The 22700-nt window shown below is 42.4% G+C and overlaps 1 protein-coding gene across 1 annotated transcript in view; it reads right to left on the reverse strand.

The window, feature by feature from the left end:
• Positions 1-1002: 1002 nt before the first annotated feature.
• Positions 1003-22700, reverse strand: part of adcy8 (adenylate cyclase 8 (brain)) — a 194489-nt gene continuing 172791 nt past the window's right edge. The window contains exons 14-18 of the mRNA XM_039004483.1: positions 8667-8825; positions 5473-5619; positions 2386-2478; positions 1910-2024; positions 1003-1651 (exon numbers count right to left, since the gene is read on the reverse strand). Of these exons, the coding sequence (XP_038860411.1) occupies positions 1161-1651; positions 1910-2024; positions 2386-2478; positions 5473-5619; positions 8667-8825 (1005 nt within the window). The 3' untranslated portion in view covers positions 1003-1160. The remainder of the gene's footprint in view (positions 1652-1909; positions 2025-2385; positions 2479-5472; positions 5620-8666; positions 8826-22700) is intronic.

The following is a 22700-nucleotide window of genomic DNA, read 5'->3' on the forward strand; positions in this document are numbered from 1 at the left end:
TACATTCATCTGACTATCCACAACACTTTTATTATCATTGAGCTGAGAATAATGTTCCCTGTGCACTCCTCTAGTGCTAGAATTTTGAATAAAATCAAAAGAGTTATTTCCCACTGGGAAACAGACAATTTAATGTCTATTCCACATTGGTTCAACATTGTTTCATTGAAATGACGTGGAAACAACGTTGATTCAACCGGTGTGTGCCCAGTGGGTTGGGAGGTGATTCTCACAGGACTCATTTGAGTTGTTAATTTCCCTCATCACAATGAACTAATGCCTCACTATCATCAGAGACATAGCACAAACGGAACTCATCTATCCAATAGGTGGCTCAGACAGCAGCAGCCTCTTGCACTCTACGCCTCTAAACTAATTTGCAATGAAGTGATTGATCCTAGATCAGTTAGCCCCATTGCAGTGAATACAATTTGTGTTTTTAAAAGCTCTCAAAGCAGTCAAAACAATTAGGAGATGATATTTAGAGCCCCGTTTAAACCTGGTGCTAACAGGCACAATCAGAATGTGGACCAGGAAAGGTCACAAGTTAGAACCAGATATAAACAGGGATAAAAGAAGAAACTCCAACATGCCAACTTGCAAGTGTGTATATTTTCTATTGAAGTGATGTTTTGATCTTACCACCATTGTCAGACACATATTGAAAACCTGAACATTTTGGCAAAGGGTAGGGAGGGGGAATTTGAGCAAAGTTAACGGATTTTTGCAACTCTAAATGCCTGTCCACGTAGACAACACTCCTGGGAGATGGGTGTCATGCAGGTTCACGATCCAGTCCGGCTCTAACACACGGTCCAGCTACTTACGTCTGAGCAGAAAATAAACTACAAGGGCAAGGATTGTTGTATGAATGTCGAGCACTGACAAAATAAAAAAAGTCACCAGACACAAGTTATCTATAAAAAATTAAACTCCTTTATTGTGTTCTCTTATATAAAAGAAATACAAAACAGAAACATTGACACCAGGCAAGGGGTTAGGGGGTATAGTAGGCAGAACATTGAATTGTCAGAAGGATAGATAGATGGATGGCTGGACAGATGGATGAATGGACAAATCGATGCAATGAGGGCGGATGAAAACAGAAAGCACAGTCCTGTCAAGTCCCCTCCCTCCCTTCCTTTTTGCAGCGGGCCTACTCAGGGCAACTCAGTCTTATCTGCCACTTCGGCATGGCCAACCTCTGCCCCCCCAGGGGCCAGCAACGTCCTCCTGTTGTAGTGGTGATGGCCCTTCATGATGCCCGAGTTGTTGTTCTCGTTCAGGATCTGCTTCTGCTTTTGTCGGTTGAGCGACTGGACCAGGCCCAGCACCACGGCCGCCAGCGAGTACTGGCCCTGGAGCTTGCGCGGCTGCATGATGAGCGGGTTGGGCTGCACACGGCCCATCAGGAAGTGTGTGCGGATCTTGCCCTCCTGCTCGCTGATGCCTTTCACGTAGATCTCGCCACGGTACTCGAAGGCGAAGCCTCGCTCCTTCAGGATCAGGTAGGTGTCCTCAGGCACCTGGATCTTGCCACTCACGCCTGTGCTGTCCATGCGGCTCGACAGGTTCACTGTCTTGCCCCAGATGTCGTACTGGGGCTTCTTGGCGCCGATCACACCCGCCACCACCGAGCCGTGTGCCATGCCTGAGAAAAAGAAGGAGGGGGAAGATGACGAAAATGAAGAGAAGGGGATGGAAAAGGAGGAAGAGGAAGAAAAATAGGAATATGAGATGATTGAGTGGAGAAGGGAAATCGAGAAGAAAAAAAGGTGTGAGGTGTGAGAGTTTTAGAAGAGTTACCTCCACCTAGTGACAAAACTACAGTATGTTAATGAATTTCAAACACTTTCATAGTCTATTCATTTTGAGTGGTTGCCTGGGAGGAGCACATGGGATTTCTTACCAATTCTTAGCTCAAAGTTGTTGAAGGAGTGCTTGTTGATCTCCTGGATGCTCTCGTTCAGGGCGATGGCAAAGTCGGCCAGCTCACACAGATGACCCCACTTGTCCTCACATTGCTATGAACACAGAGAGGGACAAGAATCAGAGTGACATCAGAGAGAACCCAAACCAGATCGACAGTGAAAACTGAATCACAGATTGAGATTATCGTGTTACCAGTGTCAAATAGAGTCAGAATTATGCCACACATGATGATGTACAGATAAACTACCCCCTTTAGAAATAAGGGTCATGTTCTGCGTTTTATGTCTTGTTACACCTTGTGCACAAATGTTACATACCTTTCTACTGCACCTACACATACAGCATGTACAAGGTAACAGCACAAATCATTGGTGTCAGTGTTAATATATAGCTTTTATGCAAGTCAGGATATGGCCACGAATTACTAAACCACAAAATGTTGATTTTGCTCACTTGTTTTTCTGGTGACAGTCCGGAGACTGCCATGTAGGTGCTGCCGATAGTCTTAATCTTCTCAATGTCCTGGAATCGTTCCTCACCAAGCAGCTACACAAAGACAAAGACGAACAGGGGAGAGAAGAAGCACAAGCAGTCCATTGTTAATTAACTGTGCTCAATATCGCATCACTACTACAAAGGGTAAACAAGATTTGGTCAATCAATTGCGTGATTGATTGGCACAGTAAGCAACTCATTATACCAAACAACCCATTAGCAACTTATAAAGCAAAGCCATATCACATAAAAGTGTTTCTTCATCCATCCACTGTGCTACTCTGCAGCTGCTACCTAAGTATGTGCTGTATCTTGGGGCAAGTTTCAAGTCGGGAAAAGGCACGTCTATTCCTGTCCAAAGAGGCGAGGCATTAGTCGACTGCAGCTGGTTTGTGTCTTGTTCTGGCCTCGTTTGGTGACATTGACACCGTCCGTGAATAACACGGTTCTATGGCAGATTTAGAACAGAATCTCATTGTCAGATACCACCCATTCCACCAGGATACTCTGTAAAACGATATGCATAGTTTAGTGAAAGATCTAACACTAGTTTTTTGTACTCTGTTGAAGCAAAGTGATACCTTTAATTTAAAATATTTCATACCATTGCATCTGACTAGCACAACTGTCAACTGTAAAAGCACAACAACATTTTTGAGTGTCTGGCCTTCCCTGCTTATTTTGATAGTTTGACTAGTTTGATAGTCATCCAATATGTCATTCTGATGAGTGAATTAAATAAAACATATACAGTATGTTAGTGGGATAAAAAATGTGTGATAATTTTTTTTATTTTTTTTTATAGATTTTTTATTGCAAGCTGCACCATGAAGACCAAGGACCTCTCCAAACAGGTCAGGGACAAAGTGGTGGAGAAGTACAGATCATGGTTGGGTTATAAAAACAATCTGAAACCTTGAACATCCCACGGAGCACCATTAAATCTCTTATTAAAAAATTTAAAGAATATAGCAGCACAACAAACCTGCCAAGAGAGGGCCGCCCACCAAAACTCATGGATCAGGCAAGGAGGTCATTAATCAGAGAGGCAACAAAGAGACCAAAGATAACCCTGAAGGAGCTGCAAAGCTCACAGCGGAGATTGGAGTATCTGTCCATAGGAACACCTTAAGCCGTACACTCCACAGAGCTGGGCTTTACGGAAGTGTGGCCAGAAAAAAAGGCATTCCTTAATGAAAAAAATAAGCAAACACGTTTGGTATTCGCCAAGAGGCATGTGGGAGACTCCCCAAACATATGGAAGAAGGTACTCTGGTCAGATGAGACTAAAATGTAGATTTTTGGCCATCAAGGAAAATGCTATGTCTGGAGCAAACCCAACACTTCAAATCACCCAGAGAACACCATCCCCACAGAGAAGCATGGTGGCGGCAGCATCATGCTGTGGGGATGTTTTTCATCGGCAGGGACTGGGAAACTGGTCAGAATTGAAGAAATTATGGATGGCGCTAAATAATGGGAACTTCATGAGGGAAACCTGTTTCAGTCTTCCAGAGATTTGAGATTGGGACGGAAGTTCACCTTCCAGCAGGACAATGACCCTAAGCATATTGCTAAAGCAACACTCGAGTGGTTTAAGGGGAAACATTTAAATGTCTTGAATGGCCTAGTCAAAGCCCAGACCTCAATCCAATTGAGAATCTGTGGTATGACTTAAAGATTGCTGTACAGCAGTGGAACCCATCCAACTTGAAGGAGCTGTAGAAATTTTGCCTTGAAGAATGGGCAAAAATCCCAGTGGCTTGATGTGCCAGGACATACAGCTGTAATTGCTGCAAAAGGTAGCTCTACAAAGTATTGACTTTGGGGAGGGAAGGGGGGGGGTGAAAAGTTATGCACGCTCAAGTTTTCAGTTTTTTTGTCTTATTTCTTGTTTGTTTCACAATAAAAATATTTAGCATCAATCAAATGATACAAACACCAAAAAATCCATTTTATTTCCAGGTTGTAAGGCAACAAAATAGGAAAAATGCCAATTGATTGGGGTGAATACTTTCGCAAGCCACTGTAGGTGTTCCTTTTTCCACTTTTTTATTTGCTGCTTGCATCACTTTAAAAAATACATGTAATCCGTTAAACACTTAATACAATATGTATAGCCTCACGTGTGTTTGTTGGGAAAGCAGTTGGGCTATCAACTTACCGTTGAGAGTTTGAATAGTAGCATAGCATACATCAATTATGGGATATTGCAACTAAATACTGTAGATGCTGGTCAGCCTTCCAAGTAAACACTTCTAAGGTAAGATAAGAAGGACTAAAATAATGTGTGTGCTAGCTTCAGCTGTTCAAAAATATTTGTATGTTAGTGGGATAAAAAATACACAGAAAAAATATATTTTTATTTGCATTATAGAAATGTTTAGTTAAAGCTACAATATGTACATTTTGGGCGACAAGACCAAATGCACATAGAAATGTGTTATAGATCATTCATTCTCATTGAAAGCAAGTCTAAAATGCGGTCGATCTGTTCAATGTGCACTATTTCCCGTTCTTACGTTTCATTTTTGCATCTTTTACTTTCGGTTTTGTACACCAACTTCAAACAGCTGAAAATATTATAATTTTGGTTATGGAAAATATATTTCACAGCAATTTAGATGGTACAATGATTCTCTACACTACTGTATATTTGCTTGTTTTGTCACATAAACTGAAATTAGGCAAACCATTTGAATTTTTGCAACCAGGAAATGGCAGAGTGATTTCTGTATACTGCAGCGCAGAGTACCTGGATACAGCCCTTAGCTGTGGTATATTAGCCATATACCACAAACCGGCGAGGTGCCATATTGCTATTATAATCAGGTTACCAACAAATTTGTATTTTTTTTGTCATACCCGTGGTATGCGGCTTTCAGCCATTCAGCACTCAGGGCTCGAACCACCCGGTTTATAATTAAATATATAGTCTCTTCACCCTGTCTAGCCCATTTACGATCAATGAAACAAAACAAAAAGAAATACCAAAAAAGTACTTTTTTGCGGGACAGTGAAAAGGACAATGTTGCAGTTCCCCACCTCGTCAAAGTCGGCAATGATCTCGTTGAGGAGGCGCAGACACTCCACTCCTTGGTTGTTCATCTCTGTTTGGGAGTAGAAGTCGGCAAAGCCCGGGATGGAGGCGAACATCACACCCACAGCATCGTAAGACTGGGAGTAAAGCTCCTGTGGAACAAAACGTGGGCAATGTATGTTTAAAGAAAGTGGGGCAGGGAAAAAGCCATTGAACATTACATATAATGGAATTCTAACAACGTCAGGTAGTCATATACACTTATTTGGAAAAGGTCAAGGATGGAGGGGACATGTGATTTGCTCATATGATTTGAAAAACGAATCAGGAGTAGGCAGCACCATAAGTAAGCGAGTAAACTGAGATATGACTAAGGGGTTGATCAGGGCAATTTTTCCATAAATAGACTTTTACAACGGTAGAATTTTAATGGCACGTCATGCCTAAAAAATGGCTGTGGTGGTTCTTGTGTTAACATTTTACTGCAGTGGGTTAAATCAGGGTCAATCAGGGTTTCTTGGTAGTCTTCAACAAATCTACTTTGAAACAAAAGTGTAAACCTCACACACATGGTAATGGACTTCAAAAAAATAAGACACCCGTACCATGTCAGATATAGAGATATATACTAATTTTTGAGTTTGCATCCCAATATGACATTTTATATACATCACAGAAGACTGAAATATAACAAAACCGTTCGACAATGAAACACTGGATTTGTAATCATTATAATAATTAATTATGAAATCATGAAAAATATGAATGACATTCCACCCATGAGGCGATTTGGTAATTTGACTGCAGGAAAGAGGTCCAAGTTCATTTTAGTTAGTCTTGTAGATTAACAATACTTAGTCACACATCTAGGTCTTTTTTTGTATTTTTTTAATTTAATGTTTAAAACATACAATATACTTGCAGTGAAGCCACTCAACAACTACACATTAGTCATCTAACAGACTATCACATTAGTCATCTAACAGACTCCCATCCAGAGCGACACACAGAAGCAACCAGGGTCAACGCCCAGCTCAAGGGCACGTCGACACGTCGAGGAAAAAAAAAAAAAACGGGGACCTGAACCAGCGATCCATCAGCCACCGGCCCAAGCTCCCAACCGCCAGCCCTCCAAGATCCCCCCCACAGTTCCACAAGAGCTGCCCCTCAACCATCCGAGACCCCCCCCCCCCCACAGAAGAAATACAAATAAATAATAATAATAATTCAAAAAATATATTCCATTCCCCACCCCCAAGACCCCCCCATGCACCAACGACCAACATTTTGTTGGTGGCAAGAATTCTATATAATTATTTTAGCTGAAAAGCACGAAGTCTTGAATCTTGCGTTGTTTTATATATCAACTCATACTCATAAAATATCAACTCATAAAAATGTAAGCGTACCATGGAATCGGTACATCAAAAAAAAAATCCCAACTATTTTGCTATCTATATGGCACAGCCGTCAACATCCTGGTCCTCAAATTAAACTGATATACTTTCCTATTTATGCTATTTTGTATTTGGCCCACCGACCATCCGCTCAAGAAAGAAAATTGTCTCGTGGCTGAAGCTAGTTGATGATCCCTGTTGTTGACCCATGCTGAATTTGACTATGGGAAGTAGCCTATACAAACTGATCATAACCAAAGATTATCTATGTATTGCCATAACCAGAATGTTATAACCTTTGTGTGTGTAGAGGTTTCGATGCATATTAGCTTTTTTGATTGAGTTTGCACAACCAATGTTAATATGTTAAAATTGCCACTGCGTCTATGACCCCCAACCTGGTCTCAGAGCATTTTGTATGATTCTGTATGTAAATCCGAGACACTCCATTTAGTATAATATGTTACGTTTCGTATGGTATGTATTATTTGTGGATGTTACAAATTACAATTTGTATTATATGTTACGAATTTACAAAACATACAATACGTTACAAATCTGGAAAACTTACAATATGTTACGAATTTGCTAAATGTATGATATGTTAAGAATTCTAGCTAGGTGGCTAGGTCGGTAACGTTAGCTAGCTCGCTAACTTTAACTAGGCTAGGGGTTAGGAGTTAGGTTAAAGGGTTAGGGGAAGGGTTAGCTGAAAGGTTTAAGGTTCGGGTTATCTAACATGCTAAGTAGCCTCAAAGTAGCTAAAGAGTAGTAAGAAGTTGAAAATTGCTAATTAGCTAAAATTCCAATCTCCCACCTTTAATTTTTGCCTTAAGTAACCATTTTATGTAACCATATGTAACATAAAATATCATATTAAATGGAGTGTCACAGATTTACATACAGAATGATATGAAACGCTCTATGACCAGGTTGTATGTGTTTATATGTATTTTTTTGTATGTGTTTAAGGTAAAAATGTAAGCGTGAATTCAGAGGTAAACCCTGTAAATAAATAAAAACGTATCTTCTTCAAAACTTTCCTTTCACATTCGGAAGCCTTCAAAACTGAGTCCCTGACTCATATATGGGGATGTGTAGAACAATGGGTTATCTCCCACCAACTGACATGTTATTACCATCAAATTAAAAGGAGGAAACATTAATAAAAGTGTCTTGTTTTATAAAGCTTTCAGGCTGACTGAATCTAACTCTCTCTGCACTTCGTGAAAGCATCCTGAAGGCCGACCGTTCATACCACCGCCACCCTCTTTCCACGTTTCGGTCTGAAGTTTGTCGGAAAATCCATTACGGCTCTCAAAGGGCATATGTAATTAGCATACGTTGAGGTTTATGGAACCGATTGTGAAGAATGTTTGACGACAGCTCTTGATAGGTAAATATGTCAATAGTGTCATTTTGGTTGAGTAAAGAAGTGAAAAGTCCTCTTAATGCTCCAAATCACAAATGTAACGTAACTTGAGTTTGGTTCAAGTAGAGGTAAAACAAATGAAACTGGGTTGTGTATGACCCCCAACACTGAAATAATATATTAATATAGATGCCATTTTTTTCAAAAGCAATTTACAGCAATGCTCTGCATATATTTTCATATGAGTGGCCCCAGCAAGAAATGAACCAACAACCCTAGCATTGCAAACACCATGCTCTAGCATCTGAGCTACACAGGACCACACAAGCCATTAGTTATTAAAAAGACCATAAATACGGTACATTATTAAGTTGAACATATCCCGAACAGTCTATCAGACGAAAATAAGGTAGATATAATTCCAGCTGACCTCATTATCCCGATCCTTCTCCAGGAAATGGCGGGCAACGTGACTTGGCAGAATATTCCGGAGCATGTTCTCGTTGTGTTCCCGGAGCTCCTTCATCTCGTTGATCTCCTCCTTGGCCTGGACACGCCAGAGGAAATCCAGCCGGGCAGTGTATTCCAGCTATGGGGGAAAAATATAAATATCAGGTTCACAATAGGTACAATGTTAAGGAAAGTTCAGATAAAATCACAAATTATTCTGCATCTTCATCAAACCTTGAATAATATTTAGCAGACGCTTTTATCCAAAGCGATTTACAGTACTGCGTGCATACATTTTCATGTGGGTGGACCCAGCGGGAATCGAGCTCACGATCCATAACAGTCCATTGTTGCTCTACCAACTGAGCCACACAGTACCACAACTGAACTGAATTGTATTGAATAGAAACAGAATGTCTCCTCATTCTGTCACCATTTAGAAGGGAAAACTTGGTTTGTGGGGTTAGAGTTAAGGTCAGGATAGTTAGAATTTCATGTGATCATGCCATACAGTAGAACTGTGTTACGCCTCAAGAATACAGAATATCACAGAAGCCAGAAAAGAGGACAATATAAAATGAGAAATCACTATTAATTTGTGTGTGCAGACCTTTATGTAAGGCAAAGGTAAAGTGGATACCAAAAAAACTATTCAGGTAAAATGAAAATAAACATTTTAGGGTGACCCAAGAAATTACAGTTGAAGTCAGAAGTTTACATACACCTTAGCCAAATACATTTAAACTCAGTTTTTCACAATTCCTGACATTTAATCCTTGTAAAAATTCCCTCTTAGGTCAGTTAGGATCACCACTTTATTTTAAGAATGTGAAATGTCAGAATAATAGTAGAGAGAATGATTTATTTCAGCTTTTATTTCGTTCATCACATTCCCAGTGGGTCAGAAGTTTACCATACACACATTGCCTTTAAATTGTTTAACTTGGGTCAAAAACGTTTCGGGTAGCCTTCCACAAGCTTCCCACAATAAGTTGGGTGAATTTTGGCCCATTCCTCCTGACAGAGCTGGTGTAACTGAGTCAGGTTTGTAGGCCTCCTTGCTCGCACACGCTTTTTCAGTTCTGCCCACAAATTTTCTAGAGGATTGAGGTCAGGGCTTTGTGACGGCCACTCCAATACCTTGACTTTGTTGTCCTTAAGCCATTTTGCCACAACTTCGGAGGTATGCTTGGGGTCATTGTCCATTTGGAAGACCCATTTGTGACCAAGCTTTAACTTCCTGACTGATGTCTTAAGATGTTGCTTCAATATATCCACATCATTTTCCTGCCTCATGATGCCATCTATTTTGTGAAGTGCACCAGTCCCTCCTGCAGCAAAGCACCCCCACAACATGATGCTGCCACCCCCGTGCTTCACAGTCGAGATGGTGTTCTTCAGCTTACAAGCCTCCCCCTTTTTCCTCCAAACATAACGATGGTCATTATGGCCAAACAGTTCTATTTTTGTTTCATCAGACCAGAGGACATTTCTCCAAAAAGTACAATCTTTGTCCCCATGTGCAGTTGCAAACCGTAGTCTGGCTTTTTTATGGCGGTTTTGGAGCAGTGGCTTCTTTCTTGCTGATCGGCCTTTCAGGTTATGTCGACATAGGACTCGTTTTACTGTGGATATAGATACGTTTGTACCTGTTTCCTCCAGCATCTTCACAAGGTCCTTTGCCGTTGTTCTGGGATTGATTTGCACTTTTCGCACCAAAGTACGTTCATCTCTAGGAGACAGAACGTGTTTCCTTCCTGAGCAGTATGACAGCTGCGTGGTCCAATGGTGTTTATATTTGCGTACTATTGTTTGTACATATGAACGTGGTACCTTCAGGCATGTTTAAAGGCACAGTCAACTTAGTGCATGTAAACTTCTGACCAACTGGAATTGTGATACATTGAATTGTTGGAAAAAATACTTGTGTCATGCACAAAGTAGATGTCCTAACCAACTTGCCAAAACTATAGTTTGTTAACAAGAAATTTGTGGAGTGGTTGAAAAACGAGTTTTAATGACTGCACCCTAAGTGTATGTAAATTTCCGACTTCAACTGTAATTGTTATTTACATATTTACGGCCCGATTCTGACTTAAGAAATTATGCCTTTCTTAAGCACGCCTTTCCTACGCACTTCTCAGAAGTTGGTATTCAGACTTACCTTATGAAGGTGTGTCATGGGCCGTGTCAATGTAATTTAACCTCTAAAAATTCTCCTAGTTTTCATTCAATAGGGTTGTTTATTTTAAGCCATCCCTTTAAATATGGTGTAAATACGGTGCATTGAATCAGAAGGCTCATTCATCACACAACCCAATGATAATACTTTAATGATTTCTTCATTGGCAAGATTAGCAATCGTAAGCATGACATGCCAGCAAAAAACGCTGACACTACACATCCAAGTATATCTGACCAAATTATGAAAGATAAGCATTGTAATTGTTTATTCATACTGTGAGTGTGGAAGAGGCGAAACAATTATTGTTATCTATCAACAATGACAAGCCACCGGGGTCTGACAACTTGGATGGAAAATTACTGAGGATAACAGTGGACGATATTGCCACTCCTATTTGTCATATCTTCAATTTAAGCTTACTAGAAAGTGTGTGCCCTTAGGCCTGGAGGGAAGAAAAAGTCATTCAGCTTCCTAAGAATAGTAAAGCCCCCTTTACTGGCTCAAAAAAGCCAACCAATCAGCCTGTTACTAGGGCTGTGGCGGTCACACAATTTCATCAGCCGGTGATTGTCAAGCAAATAACTTCGGTCTCATGGTAATTGACCGTTAATTAACATAAATACGTTTAGCATCTCCTGGCTTCCACACATAGCCTACAAGCCTACAAATCCATGTAATATAGCCTACTCCTTCACAATAAATCCATTATTTATTTTAGGTAGGTCTAAAGAAGCATGATATGAAGAAAATGTAGTCTATTTCAGAAGAACATAATAGCATACTCTGAGTACTGATGTGGCCAAATGGCTGTGGACTACACTAGTTTATTTAGCAGAAAATATTTGCTTAGAATTCCGTGGCATTATTTTATAGTATGAAGAATACAACTGAACAAAGCTGAATATAATATAAATATTTTCTCCAACCGATTTGAGGGAGTGTGCATTCTGTGTTGAGCGGTTAACAAAGAAATAGGTACTCCAATATGCTCAATTTAGAGTTATTAATGAAACTTTAGTTGTTCTACAAATCATTAGATATATGTTTTGATTTGTAATACATTGTAAGGCTGCAGGATGAGACTAACGATGATTTGATTAAAGTCACTTGAAAGGCATGAGCCCTGCTTTGTTTTTTTGCAAAGGCTCTACAGCCTTCAATTGTCTCTCATTCACAATTTGACAAGCACTTGATAATGCCTCGAATTTCACGGCAGCATCCCCCTTTTGGCCGTAATGCACCCTACAAAAATCCATGCCTTTTGCGGCCCGGAGTGCTGCATTGTGCCCTTCTCCCTGAGAGCTGAGCAATCCAAAGCGCCTCTCAATCACATGGCTCTCCATCACGTGATCGGTTCTTTCTCACAGGCTACAAGTGAAGACAGACACATCAGGGACGCAACCAATTCCGAGGTGCATATTAAAGATATTTACTTTTTGTCAGCCAACAAGATGAGTAGGCCTAACCAACAGCAAAAGCACCAGCTTATGTCAATCTACTATCCCCCATAATACAAAAGTCAACCTATTCTAAATCTTGATATGAATAATGTAGAAATTGAGCAAGTTGTGGTGACTAAACTGCTTGGAGTAACCCTGGATTTTAAACTGTCATGGTAAATACAAATTGATACAACAGCAGCTAAAATGGGGAGAAGTCTGTCCCTAATAAAGCGCTGCTCTGCCTTCTTAACAGCACTATCAACACGGCAGGTCCTACAGGCCCTAGTTTTGTCGCACCTGGACTATTGTTCAGTTGTGTGGTCAGGTGCCACAAAGAGGTACTTAGGAATATTGCGATTGACTCAGAACAGGGCAGCACGGTTGGCCCTTGGATGTATAAAAAAATATTGGTCAAAAGGTTTGGACACAGCTACTGATTCAAGGATTTTTCTTTATTTGTACTATTTTCTACATTGTAGAATATTAGTGAAGACATCAAAACTATGAAATAACACATATGGAATCATGTTTTAATCAAAAAGGTGTTAAATCAAAATATGTTATTTTTGAGATTCTTCAAAGTAGCCACCCTTTGCCTTGATGACAGCTTTGCACACTATTGGCATTCTCTCAACCAGCTTCAACTGGAATGCTTTTCCAACAGTCTTGAAGAAGTTCCCACAAATTCTGAGCACTTGTTGGCTGCTTTTCCTTCACTCTGCGGTCTGACTCATCCCAAACCATCTCAATTTGGTTGAGGTCAGGGGATTGCAGAGGCCAGGTCATCTGATGCAGCACTCCATCACTCTCCTTCTTGGTAGAATAACCCTTACATAGCCTGGAGGTGTATTGGCTCATTGTCTTGTTGAAAAACAAATGATAGTCCCTCTAAGCGCAAACCAGATGTGATGGTGCATCGCTGCAGAATGCTGTGGTAGCCATGCTGGTTAAGTGTGCCTTGAATTCTAAATAAATCACAGACAGTGTCACCAGCAAAGCACCCCCACACCATAACACCTCCTCCGTGCATTACGTGGGAAATACACATGCGGAGATCATCCGTTCACCCACACCGAATCTCACAAAGACACAGAGGTTGGAATCAAAAATCTCAAATTTGGACTCTAGACCAAAGGATAAATTTCCACCGGTCTAATGTCCATTGCTCGTGTTTCTTGGCCCAAGCAAGTCTCTTCTTCTTATTGGTGTCCTTTAGTAGTGGTTTCTATGCAGCAAATACACCATGAAGGCCTGATTCACAGTCTCCTCTGAACAGTTGATGTTGAGATGTGTCTGTTACCTGAACTCTGTGAAGACTTTATTTGGGCTGCAATTTCTGAGGCTGGTAACTCTAATGAACTTATCCTATGCAGCAGAGGTAACTCTAGGTCTTCCATTCCTGTGGCGGTCCTCATGAGAGCTAGTTTCATCATAGCGCTTGATGGTTTTTGCAACTGCACTTAAAGAAACTTTCAAAGGTCTTGATATTTTCCGTATTGACTGACCTTCATGTCTTAAAGTAATGATGGACTGTCGTTTCTCTTTGCTTATTTGAGCTGTTCTTGCCATAATTGGCATTTTACCTTAATAGGGCTATCTTCTGTATACCCCCCTACCTTGTCACCACACAACTGATTGGCTCAAACGCAGTAAGAAGGAAAGAAATTCCACAAATTAACAAGGCACACATGTTCATTGAAATGCATTCCAGGTGACTACCTCATGAAGCTGGTTGAGAGAATGCCTAGAGTGTGCAAAGCTGTCATCAAGGCAAAGAGAGACTATTTGAAGAATCTCAAATATATTTTGATTTGTTTAACACTTTTTTGGTTACTACATGATTCCATATGTGTTATTTCATAGTTTTGATGTCTTCATTATTATTCTACAATGTAGAAAATAGTAAAAAATAAACAAAAACCTTCAATGAGTAGGTGTTCTAAAACTTTTGACTGGTAGTGTATATTTAACCTTGATTTAAACTAGGATGTACACAGAGCTCTAACGTCAAAGTCAATCTCTCTTAGCTCAAAGTGAAGGAGAGATTGACTTCATCGTTACGTGTATTTGTGAGAGATATTGACATGTTGAACTACTGGGACACAGCTCGGACACTCATGCATACCCCACAAGACATGCCACCATAGGTATCTTCATAGTCCCCAAGTCCAGAACAGACTATGGGAGTCGCATACTACTACAAAGAGCCATCACTACATGGAACTATATTCCACATCAAATAACTCATGCAAGCAGTAAAATTAGATTTAAGAAACAGATACAAATACACTTTATGGAACAGCGGGGACTCTGAAGCAACACAAACACAGGCACATGCATACAAACACACAATAACATAAGCACTATACACATGGATTTTGTGTTGTAGATATGTGGTAGTAGAGTAGGGGCCTGAGGGCACACACGTAATGTGTTGTGAAATCTGTTGTGAATGTATTTTAATGTTTTTTTTAATTAAATTCATTTTGCTGGATCTGAGGAAACGGCAATCCATAATAAATACAAATACCTTTGTTAGAATATTGTTAACATACTTAATAGGATATATTGAGAGAACGGGTTCACAATATTAGGGATCAATGAAAGAAAGACATTGAAAAATATACATATTCTTCTCCTTTTCAGCATCAACTGGTAGATTTAAAAATAGTAGAATCTTGTAGATTATTTAGAGTTAGGAAAGTATTTATGAATCATAAATAACTGGTTTAGAGTGCCTTTACGTATGAAAGAAAGAAAACAATAGTTTGATTCATTCTGAAAATAGCCACATTCAGTTACCCATTATAACGTTGGAAGAGTATTGTACATATCATTTATAATAGGGATAATAGTGGTCAATAGTAGGCTATACCCTCGTCTATTGCCTGCACTAACCATGGAACTGTGTGATGACGCAGCCAAGTATTGCGCCATGTGTCGGGTTCAAACTGTTACGGCTTGGTTCTGCGCTCCACTCCATAGCAATTTAATTCACATACATACTTTTTTATATGATCAACTCTTACTAATGATCCTCAGCAACAACCACATGGCCGTGATTGCTTTTACAGAGGACGCATATGAAGGGAAACAAAACATGTTTTTAAATGGAATGATAATGTAGGCCGGCTACTCCCAAACTGGGGGGAATAAAAGGGGTACGCGCAATGCTGTCGGTGGTACGCCAAATAAAAATGTGATTCACATTTTCAAACAGTCCATTTAGATTTTCCAACGGGCCTATACATTTGGGTGATGTTTTTTCCTCACCTGAGTGTCATCGTTTCACTGCCAAAAATAAATTTAAACCATCTAGTGTTCAGCAAAATAACAACACAATGTCAATTACAGGTAGCCTAGTCAAATAATTAACATCCAATCACATTAACCGTTACTCTCTCACGGGAAACCTTCACTCTTGCGCAGACATTTATAAATGAAACATGCCAATTTGAAAAATAATCCACGGGAGTTTTTGGAGTGAGAATTAAGATGACTTTTGAATAGTAAGACATGTATAAAAGCAACAGATACCATTAATAAGAAGGGGCTAGAAGCGTCTTATATGGTGAGCTACAGAGTGGCTAGGACAGGCAAGCCCCATACTATTGTGGAGGACTTAATTCTTCCTGCTGCTGCGGATATGGCTGAGACAATGCTGGGGAAAAAGGCCCAAAAAACTATACAGACAATGTCTCCATCAAACAACACTGTTTCACGAAGCATCAGAGGTATGGCAGGAGATGTTTTGAAACAATTACTGCTTCGCATACAAGCCAGTGAATTCTATCCATTACAGCTGGATGAGTCAACAGACATGGCGGGCCTGGCACAGCTCCTGGTATATGCCCCTTACGTTTATGGGGGATCAAATAAGGAAGACATCCTCTTCTGCAAACCACTGGAAACCAGGACAACAGGAGAGGATATTTTTAAAGTACTGGACAGCTTTGTGACATCAAATGGACTTTGCTGGTCAATATGTGTTGGTACAGTGGTTCTTCTAAAAGTTGCGTCATACTGCAGAAAAAAACCTTGCGGGCTGCTGCAGCATTCTATGGCACGTTATTTAATTGTCAGAAATGTTTTACGTTAATGCAAGTTAGTTCTAGTTTGACCACCAGAGGGCATCTTTGAGAAGCATTTGATAGTCTCCCATATTGGCATTACTAGAGAATTTAAAACCTTTTGTGTAATAACATAGTACATAGGATTGATTTTAAGAAATTTGGCTGAATAAATTTGATGAATATTATGGTGCTCCTATTCTGAGAAAAATGAAAAAAGGAAACCCTCAGTGTTGGAAAATATGGAGCTGTACAACGTGATGGTTGGGAGTAGGCTACAGCATAAGAGGATTGGAGGATTATAAATTGTTTGCCTTCATTAGACAACTTTTGTCACGTTCCTGACCTGTTTTCTGTTAGTTTTGTATGTGTTAGTTGGTCAGGACGTGAGTTTGGGTGGGCAGTCTATGTTTTGTGTTTCTATGTTGGTTTATGGGTACCTGATATGGTTCTCAATTAGAGGCAGGTGGTTTTCATCTCCTCTGATTGAGAATCATATTAAGGTAGGTGTTTTCACTTTGTTTGTCGTGGGTGGTTGTCTCCTGTGTCAGTGTCTGTGTATGTTACGCCACACGGGACTGTTTCGGTTTGTTTGTTCGTTCGTTCGGTTTATGTAGTCTGTTCCTGTTTCATGCGTTCTTCGTGTCATGTAAGTTCTTATGTTCAGGTGCGTCTACATCGTTTGTTGTTTTGTAGTTTGTTAAAGTGTTTTCGTGTTTTTTTCATCTTTACTTTAATAAATCATGTCTTATCACAACGCTGCGTCTTGGTTCAATCCATGCTCCTCCTCTTCGGATGAAGAGGAAGAGGAGAATCGTTACAGAACCACCCACCCACCGAACCAGAACCAAGCAGCGTGAGTTCGAGCAGTGGCCTACGAAACAGGAATCCTGGACATGGGAAGAAGTATTGGAGGGAAAAGGACACTGGGCTCATATTGGGGAATATCGCCGCGCTCGTGAGGAGATGGAAGCAGCGAGAGCCCAGGAGCGGTGGTATGAGGAGGCAGCAAGGAGACGTGGCTGGAAGCCGGAGAATCAAGCTCAAGACCGGAGATATGAAGGTACGCGGCTAGCACGGAAGCCCGTGAAGAAACCCAAAAAATTTCTTGGGGGGGGGGGGGCTAAGAGATAGTGGGCCAAGGGCAGGTAGGAGACCTGCGCCCACTTCTCAGGCTAACCGTGGAGAGCGGGAGTACGGGCAGACACCGTGTTACGCAGTAGATGTAGTGTCTCCTGTACGTGTGCATAGCCCGGTGCGGGTTATTCCACCTCCCCGCACTGGTAGGGCTAGATTGAGCATTGAGCCAAGTGCCATGAAGCCGGCTCTACACATCTGGCCACCAGTGCGTCTCCTCGGGCCGGCTTACATGGCACCAGCCTTACACATGGTGTCCCCGGTTCGCCTACATAGCCCGGTGCGGGTTATTCCACCTCCCCGCACTGGGCGGGCGACGGGGAGCATTCAACCAGGTAAGGTTGGGCAGGCTCAGTGCTCAAGGGAGCCAGTACGCCTGTACGGTCCGGTATTTCCGGTGCCACCTTCCCGCCCCAGCCTAGTACCACCAGTGCCTACACCACGCACCAGGCTTCCCGTGCGTTTCCAGAGCCCTGTTCCTCCTCCACGCACTCTCCCTATGGTGCGTGTCTCCAGCCCAGTGCCTCCAGTTCCGGCACCACGCACTAAGCCACCTGTGCGTCTCCAGAGCCCTGTACGCACTGTTCCTTCTCCCCGCACTCGCCCTGAGGTGCGTGCCCTTAGCCCGGTACCACCAGTGCCGGTACCACACACCAGGCCTATAGTGCGCTTCGAGAGGTCAGTGTGCCCTGTCCCTGCTCCCCGCACTAGCCTGAAGGTGCGTGTCCTTAGCCCGGTGCCTCCAGTTCCGGCACCAGGCCTACAGTGCGCCTCATCCGGCCAGAGCCATCCGTCTCCCCAGCGCCATCTGAGCCATCCGTCTCCCCAGCGCTATCTGAGCCATCCGTCTGCCCAGTGCCGTCTGAGCCATCCGTCTGTCCCGAGCCATTAGAGCCGCCCGTCTGTCACGAGCCGTCAGAGCCGTTAGTCAGTCAGGAGCCGCTAGAGCCATTCGTCAGTCAGGATCTGCCAGAACCGCCAACCAGACAGGATCTGCCAGAGCCGCCAACCAGACAGGATCTGCCAGAGCCGCCAACCAGACAGGATCTGCCAGAGCCGCCAACCAGACAGGATCTGCCAGAGCCGCCAACCAGACAGGATCTGCCAGAGCCGCCAACCAGCCGTGAGCGTCCAGAGCCGTCAGCCAGCCGTGAGCGTCCAGAGCCGTCAGCCAGCCGTGAGCGTCCAGAGCCGTCAGCCAGCCATGAGCGTCCAGAGCCGTCAGCCAGCCATGAGCGTCCAGAGCCGTCAGCCAGCCATGAGCGTCCAGAGCCGTCAGCCAGCCATGAGCGTCCAGAGCCGTCAGCCAGCCATGAGCGTCCAGAGCCGTCAGCCAGCCATGAGCGTCCAGAGCCGTCAGCCAGCCATGAGCGTCTAGAGCTGTCAGCCAGCCATGAGCGTCCAGAGCCGTCAGCCAGCCATGAGCAGCCCCTCAGCCCGGAGCTGTCATTAATCCAGAACTGCCCCTCAGTCCAGAGCTGTCTCTCTGTCCGGAGCTGCCCTTCAGTCCGGAGTTGCCCCTCTATCCTGAGCTACCTCTCTATCCTGACCTACCTCTCTGTCTTGAGCTATCTCTCTGTCCTGTGCTACCTTATCCTGGTGCTGCCCCTTATCTTGATGTTACCATGTAAATTAAGTGGGTGTAATAGGAGGGTGGTCATTCTAAGGGGGAGACGTAAGCTGGGATTGACTATGGTGGGGTGGGGACCTCGCCCAGAGCCTGAGCCACCACCGTGGTCAGATGCCCACCCAGACCCTCCCCTAGACTTTGTGCTGGTGCGCCCGGAGTTCGCACCTTAAGGGGGGGGGGGGGGTTATGCCACGTTCCTGACCTGTTTTCTGTTAGTTTTGTATGTGTTAGTTGGTCAGGACGTGAGTTTGGGTGGGCAGTCTATGTTTTGTGTTTCTATGTTGGTTTATGGGTACCTGATATGGTTCTCAATTAGAGGCAGGTGGTTTTCATCTCCTCTGATTGAGAATCATATTAAGGTAGGTGTTTTCACTTTGTTTGTCGTGGGTGGTTGTCTCCTGTGTCAGTGTCTGTGTATGTTACGCCACACGGGACTGTTTCGGTTTGTTTGTTCGTTCGTTCAGTTTATGTAGTCTGTTCCTGTTTCATGCGTTCTTCGTGTCATGTAAGTTCTTATGTTCAGGTGCGTCTACATCGTTTGTTGTTTTGTAGTTTGTTAAAGTGTTTTCGTGTTTTTTTCGTCTTTACTTTAATAAATCATGTCTTATCACAACGCTGCGTCTTGGTTCAATCCATGCTCCTCCTCTTCGGATGAAGAGGAAGAGGAGAATCGTTACAACTTTGTTCCAATATTTCTGTAAATCAGTGATATTTAATCCCATAGTAATTCGTTATGGATCCATAACTAAATCAACATCTGCATATTGAAAGAGTATTTGTATCATTATTTTATTAACGAAAGCATAAAGATGCTGATGAAGAAATACAGTACTGTACAGTATATGCTTTTACATTTGGATAATAAAGCATTTAAAGCCTTTTGAATATATATTACAGTACTGGGCTATTTAGCTAAAGAATCCCGTGTCGTGCGGGCAGGGCACGTGGGAGACCGGGGTTCAATTCCCCGACAGGGAGGAAGGAGTAGGCTGTCCTTGTAAATAAGAATTTGTTCTTAACTGACTTGCCTAGTTAAAGGTTACACTAAGAGCATAACATTTTTGCACCCTAATTTTCTAATGATAGTGTAATACCCTTGTTTGAACTAGGTATTGAGTTTATTCTTGTTAAAACCAAGTATTGAGTTTATTTGTTATAATTATACTTCGCTGAGGGAATTAACCAGGTCAACACTCCCATTGGCTGCAGCTTAACAAGCAACCTTACTGGTCAAAACTTAAACTTAAAAGTAAACCAACCTATTCGCGTATACATTAAAGAAATATTTATTCAAAAGAAAGGCATTAACAACATTACAATTCGGGAGTAATCCCATCACCTTTTAAATCTAACACCAATTAATTATAACAAATAAACTCAATACTTGGTTCTAACAAGAATAAACTCAATACTTGGTTCTAACAAGGGTATTACATGTGGAAAGGTAGATACAAATGATTTGTTGCAAGTTGGGGGGGTTCACACCTACGGTAGATCAAGTTGGGGAGGGGGGTTCACACCTAGCTTGGCTATTAGACAATTCTTTAGTAAAGGTTGAATAGTCTATAGTTCAGCTAATAGCCCATCCTAGAAACGTTGTTAGCAGAATTCACAGCCTGCTACTCTTGTGAAAAACTAATAATAATATTTTTCCCCTTTCCACATGTTAAAGATTACAATAGATAGTGTTTTTAACCACAATCGGACCCAACCCCAATTAATACATTTGGGCACAGTCGATAGTGTACTGGACTTCGGGCTAGAATGTTGAGGGTTCGAAACCTGCTCCCTGCTTGTTTCATTACATTATTATGCCGGTCTCAGAGCAAATAGCCTGGATTGTTACTCCCATCTCGTTGCTCGCCCTCTTCCATGCGTCATTCTCGCTTGTGGGTGTGCTGGCTGGATGTGGCAGTACCTAATGTTTGTGCGTCAAAACTTTGCTGCCCTGTTTTCAATCGTCCACGTGGCTGGGAGAAACTCTTCAGATTAATGCAGATGAAGGGAGTTAGATATGCATAGGAAGTGTAGTGTACTGTTTTTTCCGTCTTTATACAGTGGGGAGAAGAAGTATTTGATACACTGCCGATTTTGCAGGTTTTCCTACTTAATAATTACAGACCTCTACATGCTTTGTATGTAGGAAAACCTGCAAATCGGCAGTGTATCAAATACTTGTTCTCCCCACTAAAACAAAAATCCAGAATATCACATTGTATGATTTTTAAGTAATTAATTTGCATTTTATTGCATGACATAAGTATTTGATACATCAGAAAAGCAGAACTTAATATTTGGTACAGAAACCTTTGTTTGCAATTACAGAGATCTTACGTTTCCTGTAGTTCTTGACCAGGTTTGCACACACTGCAGCAGGGATTTTGGCCCACTCCTCCATACAGACCTTCTCCAGATCCTTCAGGTTTCGGGGCTGTCGCTGGGCAATACGGACTTTCAGCTCCCTCCAAAGATTTTCTATTGGGTTCAGGTCTGGAGACTGGCTAGGCCACTCCAGGACCTTGAGATGCTTCTTACGGAGCCACTCCTTAGTTGCCCTGGCTGTGTGTTTCGGGTCTTTGTCATGCTGGAAGACCCAGCCACGACCCATCTTCAATGCTCTTACTGAGGGAAGGAGGTTGTTGGCCAAGATCTCGCGATACATGGCCCCATCCATCCTCCCCTCAATACGGTGCAGTCGTCCTGTCCCCTTTGCAGAAAAGCATCCCCAAAGAATGATGTTTCCACCTTCATGCTTCACGGTTGGGATGGTGTTCTTGGGGTTCTACTCATCCTTCTTCTTCCTCCAAACACGGCGAGTGGAGTTTAGACCAAAAAGCTCTATTTTTGTCTCATCAGACCACATGACCTTCTCCCATTCCTCCTCTGGATCATCCAGATGGTCATTGGCAAACTTCAGACGGGCCTGGACATGCGCTGGCTTGAGCAGGGGGACCTTGCGTGCGCTGCAGGATTTTAATCCATGACGGCGTAGTGTGTTACTAATGGTTTTCTTTGAGACTGTGGTCCCAGCTCTCTTCAGGTAATTGACCAGGTCCTGCCGTGTAGTTCTGGGCTGATCCCTCACCTTCCTCATGATCATTGATGCCCCACGAGGTGAGATCTTGCATGGAGCCCAGACCGAGGGTGATTGACCGTCATCTTGAACTTCTTCCATTTTCTAATAATTGCGCCAACAATTGTTGCCTTCTCACCAAGCTGCTTGCCTATTGGCCTGTAGCCCATCCCAGCCTTGTGCAGGTCTACAATTTTATCCCTGATGTCCTTACACAGCTCTCTGGTCTTGGCCATTGTGGAGAGGTTGGAGTCTGTTTGATTGAGTGTGTGGACAGGTGTCTTTTATACAGGTAACGAGTTCAAACAGGTGCAGTTAATACAGGTAATGAGTGGAGAAGAAAAACTAACAGGTCTGTGAGAGCCGGAATTCTTACTGGTTGGTAGGTGATCAAATACTTATGTCATGCAATAAAATGCAAATTAATTACTTAAAAATCATACAATATGATTTTCTGGATTTTTGTTTTAGATTCCG

The sequence above is a fragment of the Salvelinus namaycush genome, chromosome 11, assembly GCF_016432855.1.
Source record: "Salvelinus namaycush isolate Seneca chromosome 11, SaNama_1.0, whole genome shotgun sequence".
NCBI lineage: Eukaryota > Metazoa > Chordata > Actinopteri > Salmoniformes > Salmonidae > Salvelinus > Salvelinus namaycush.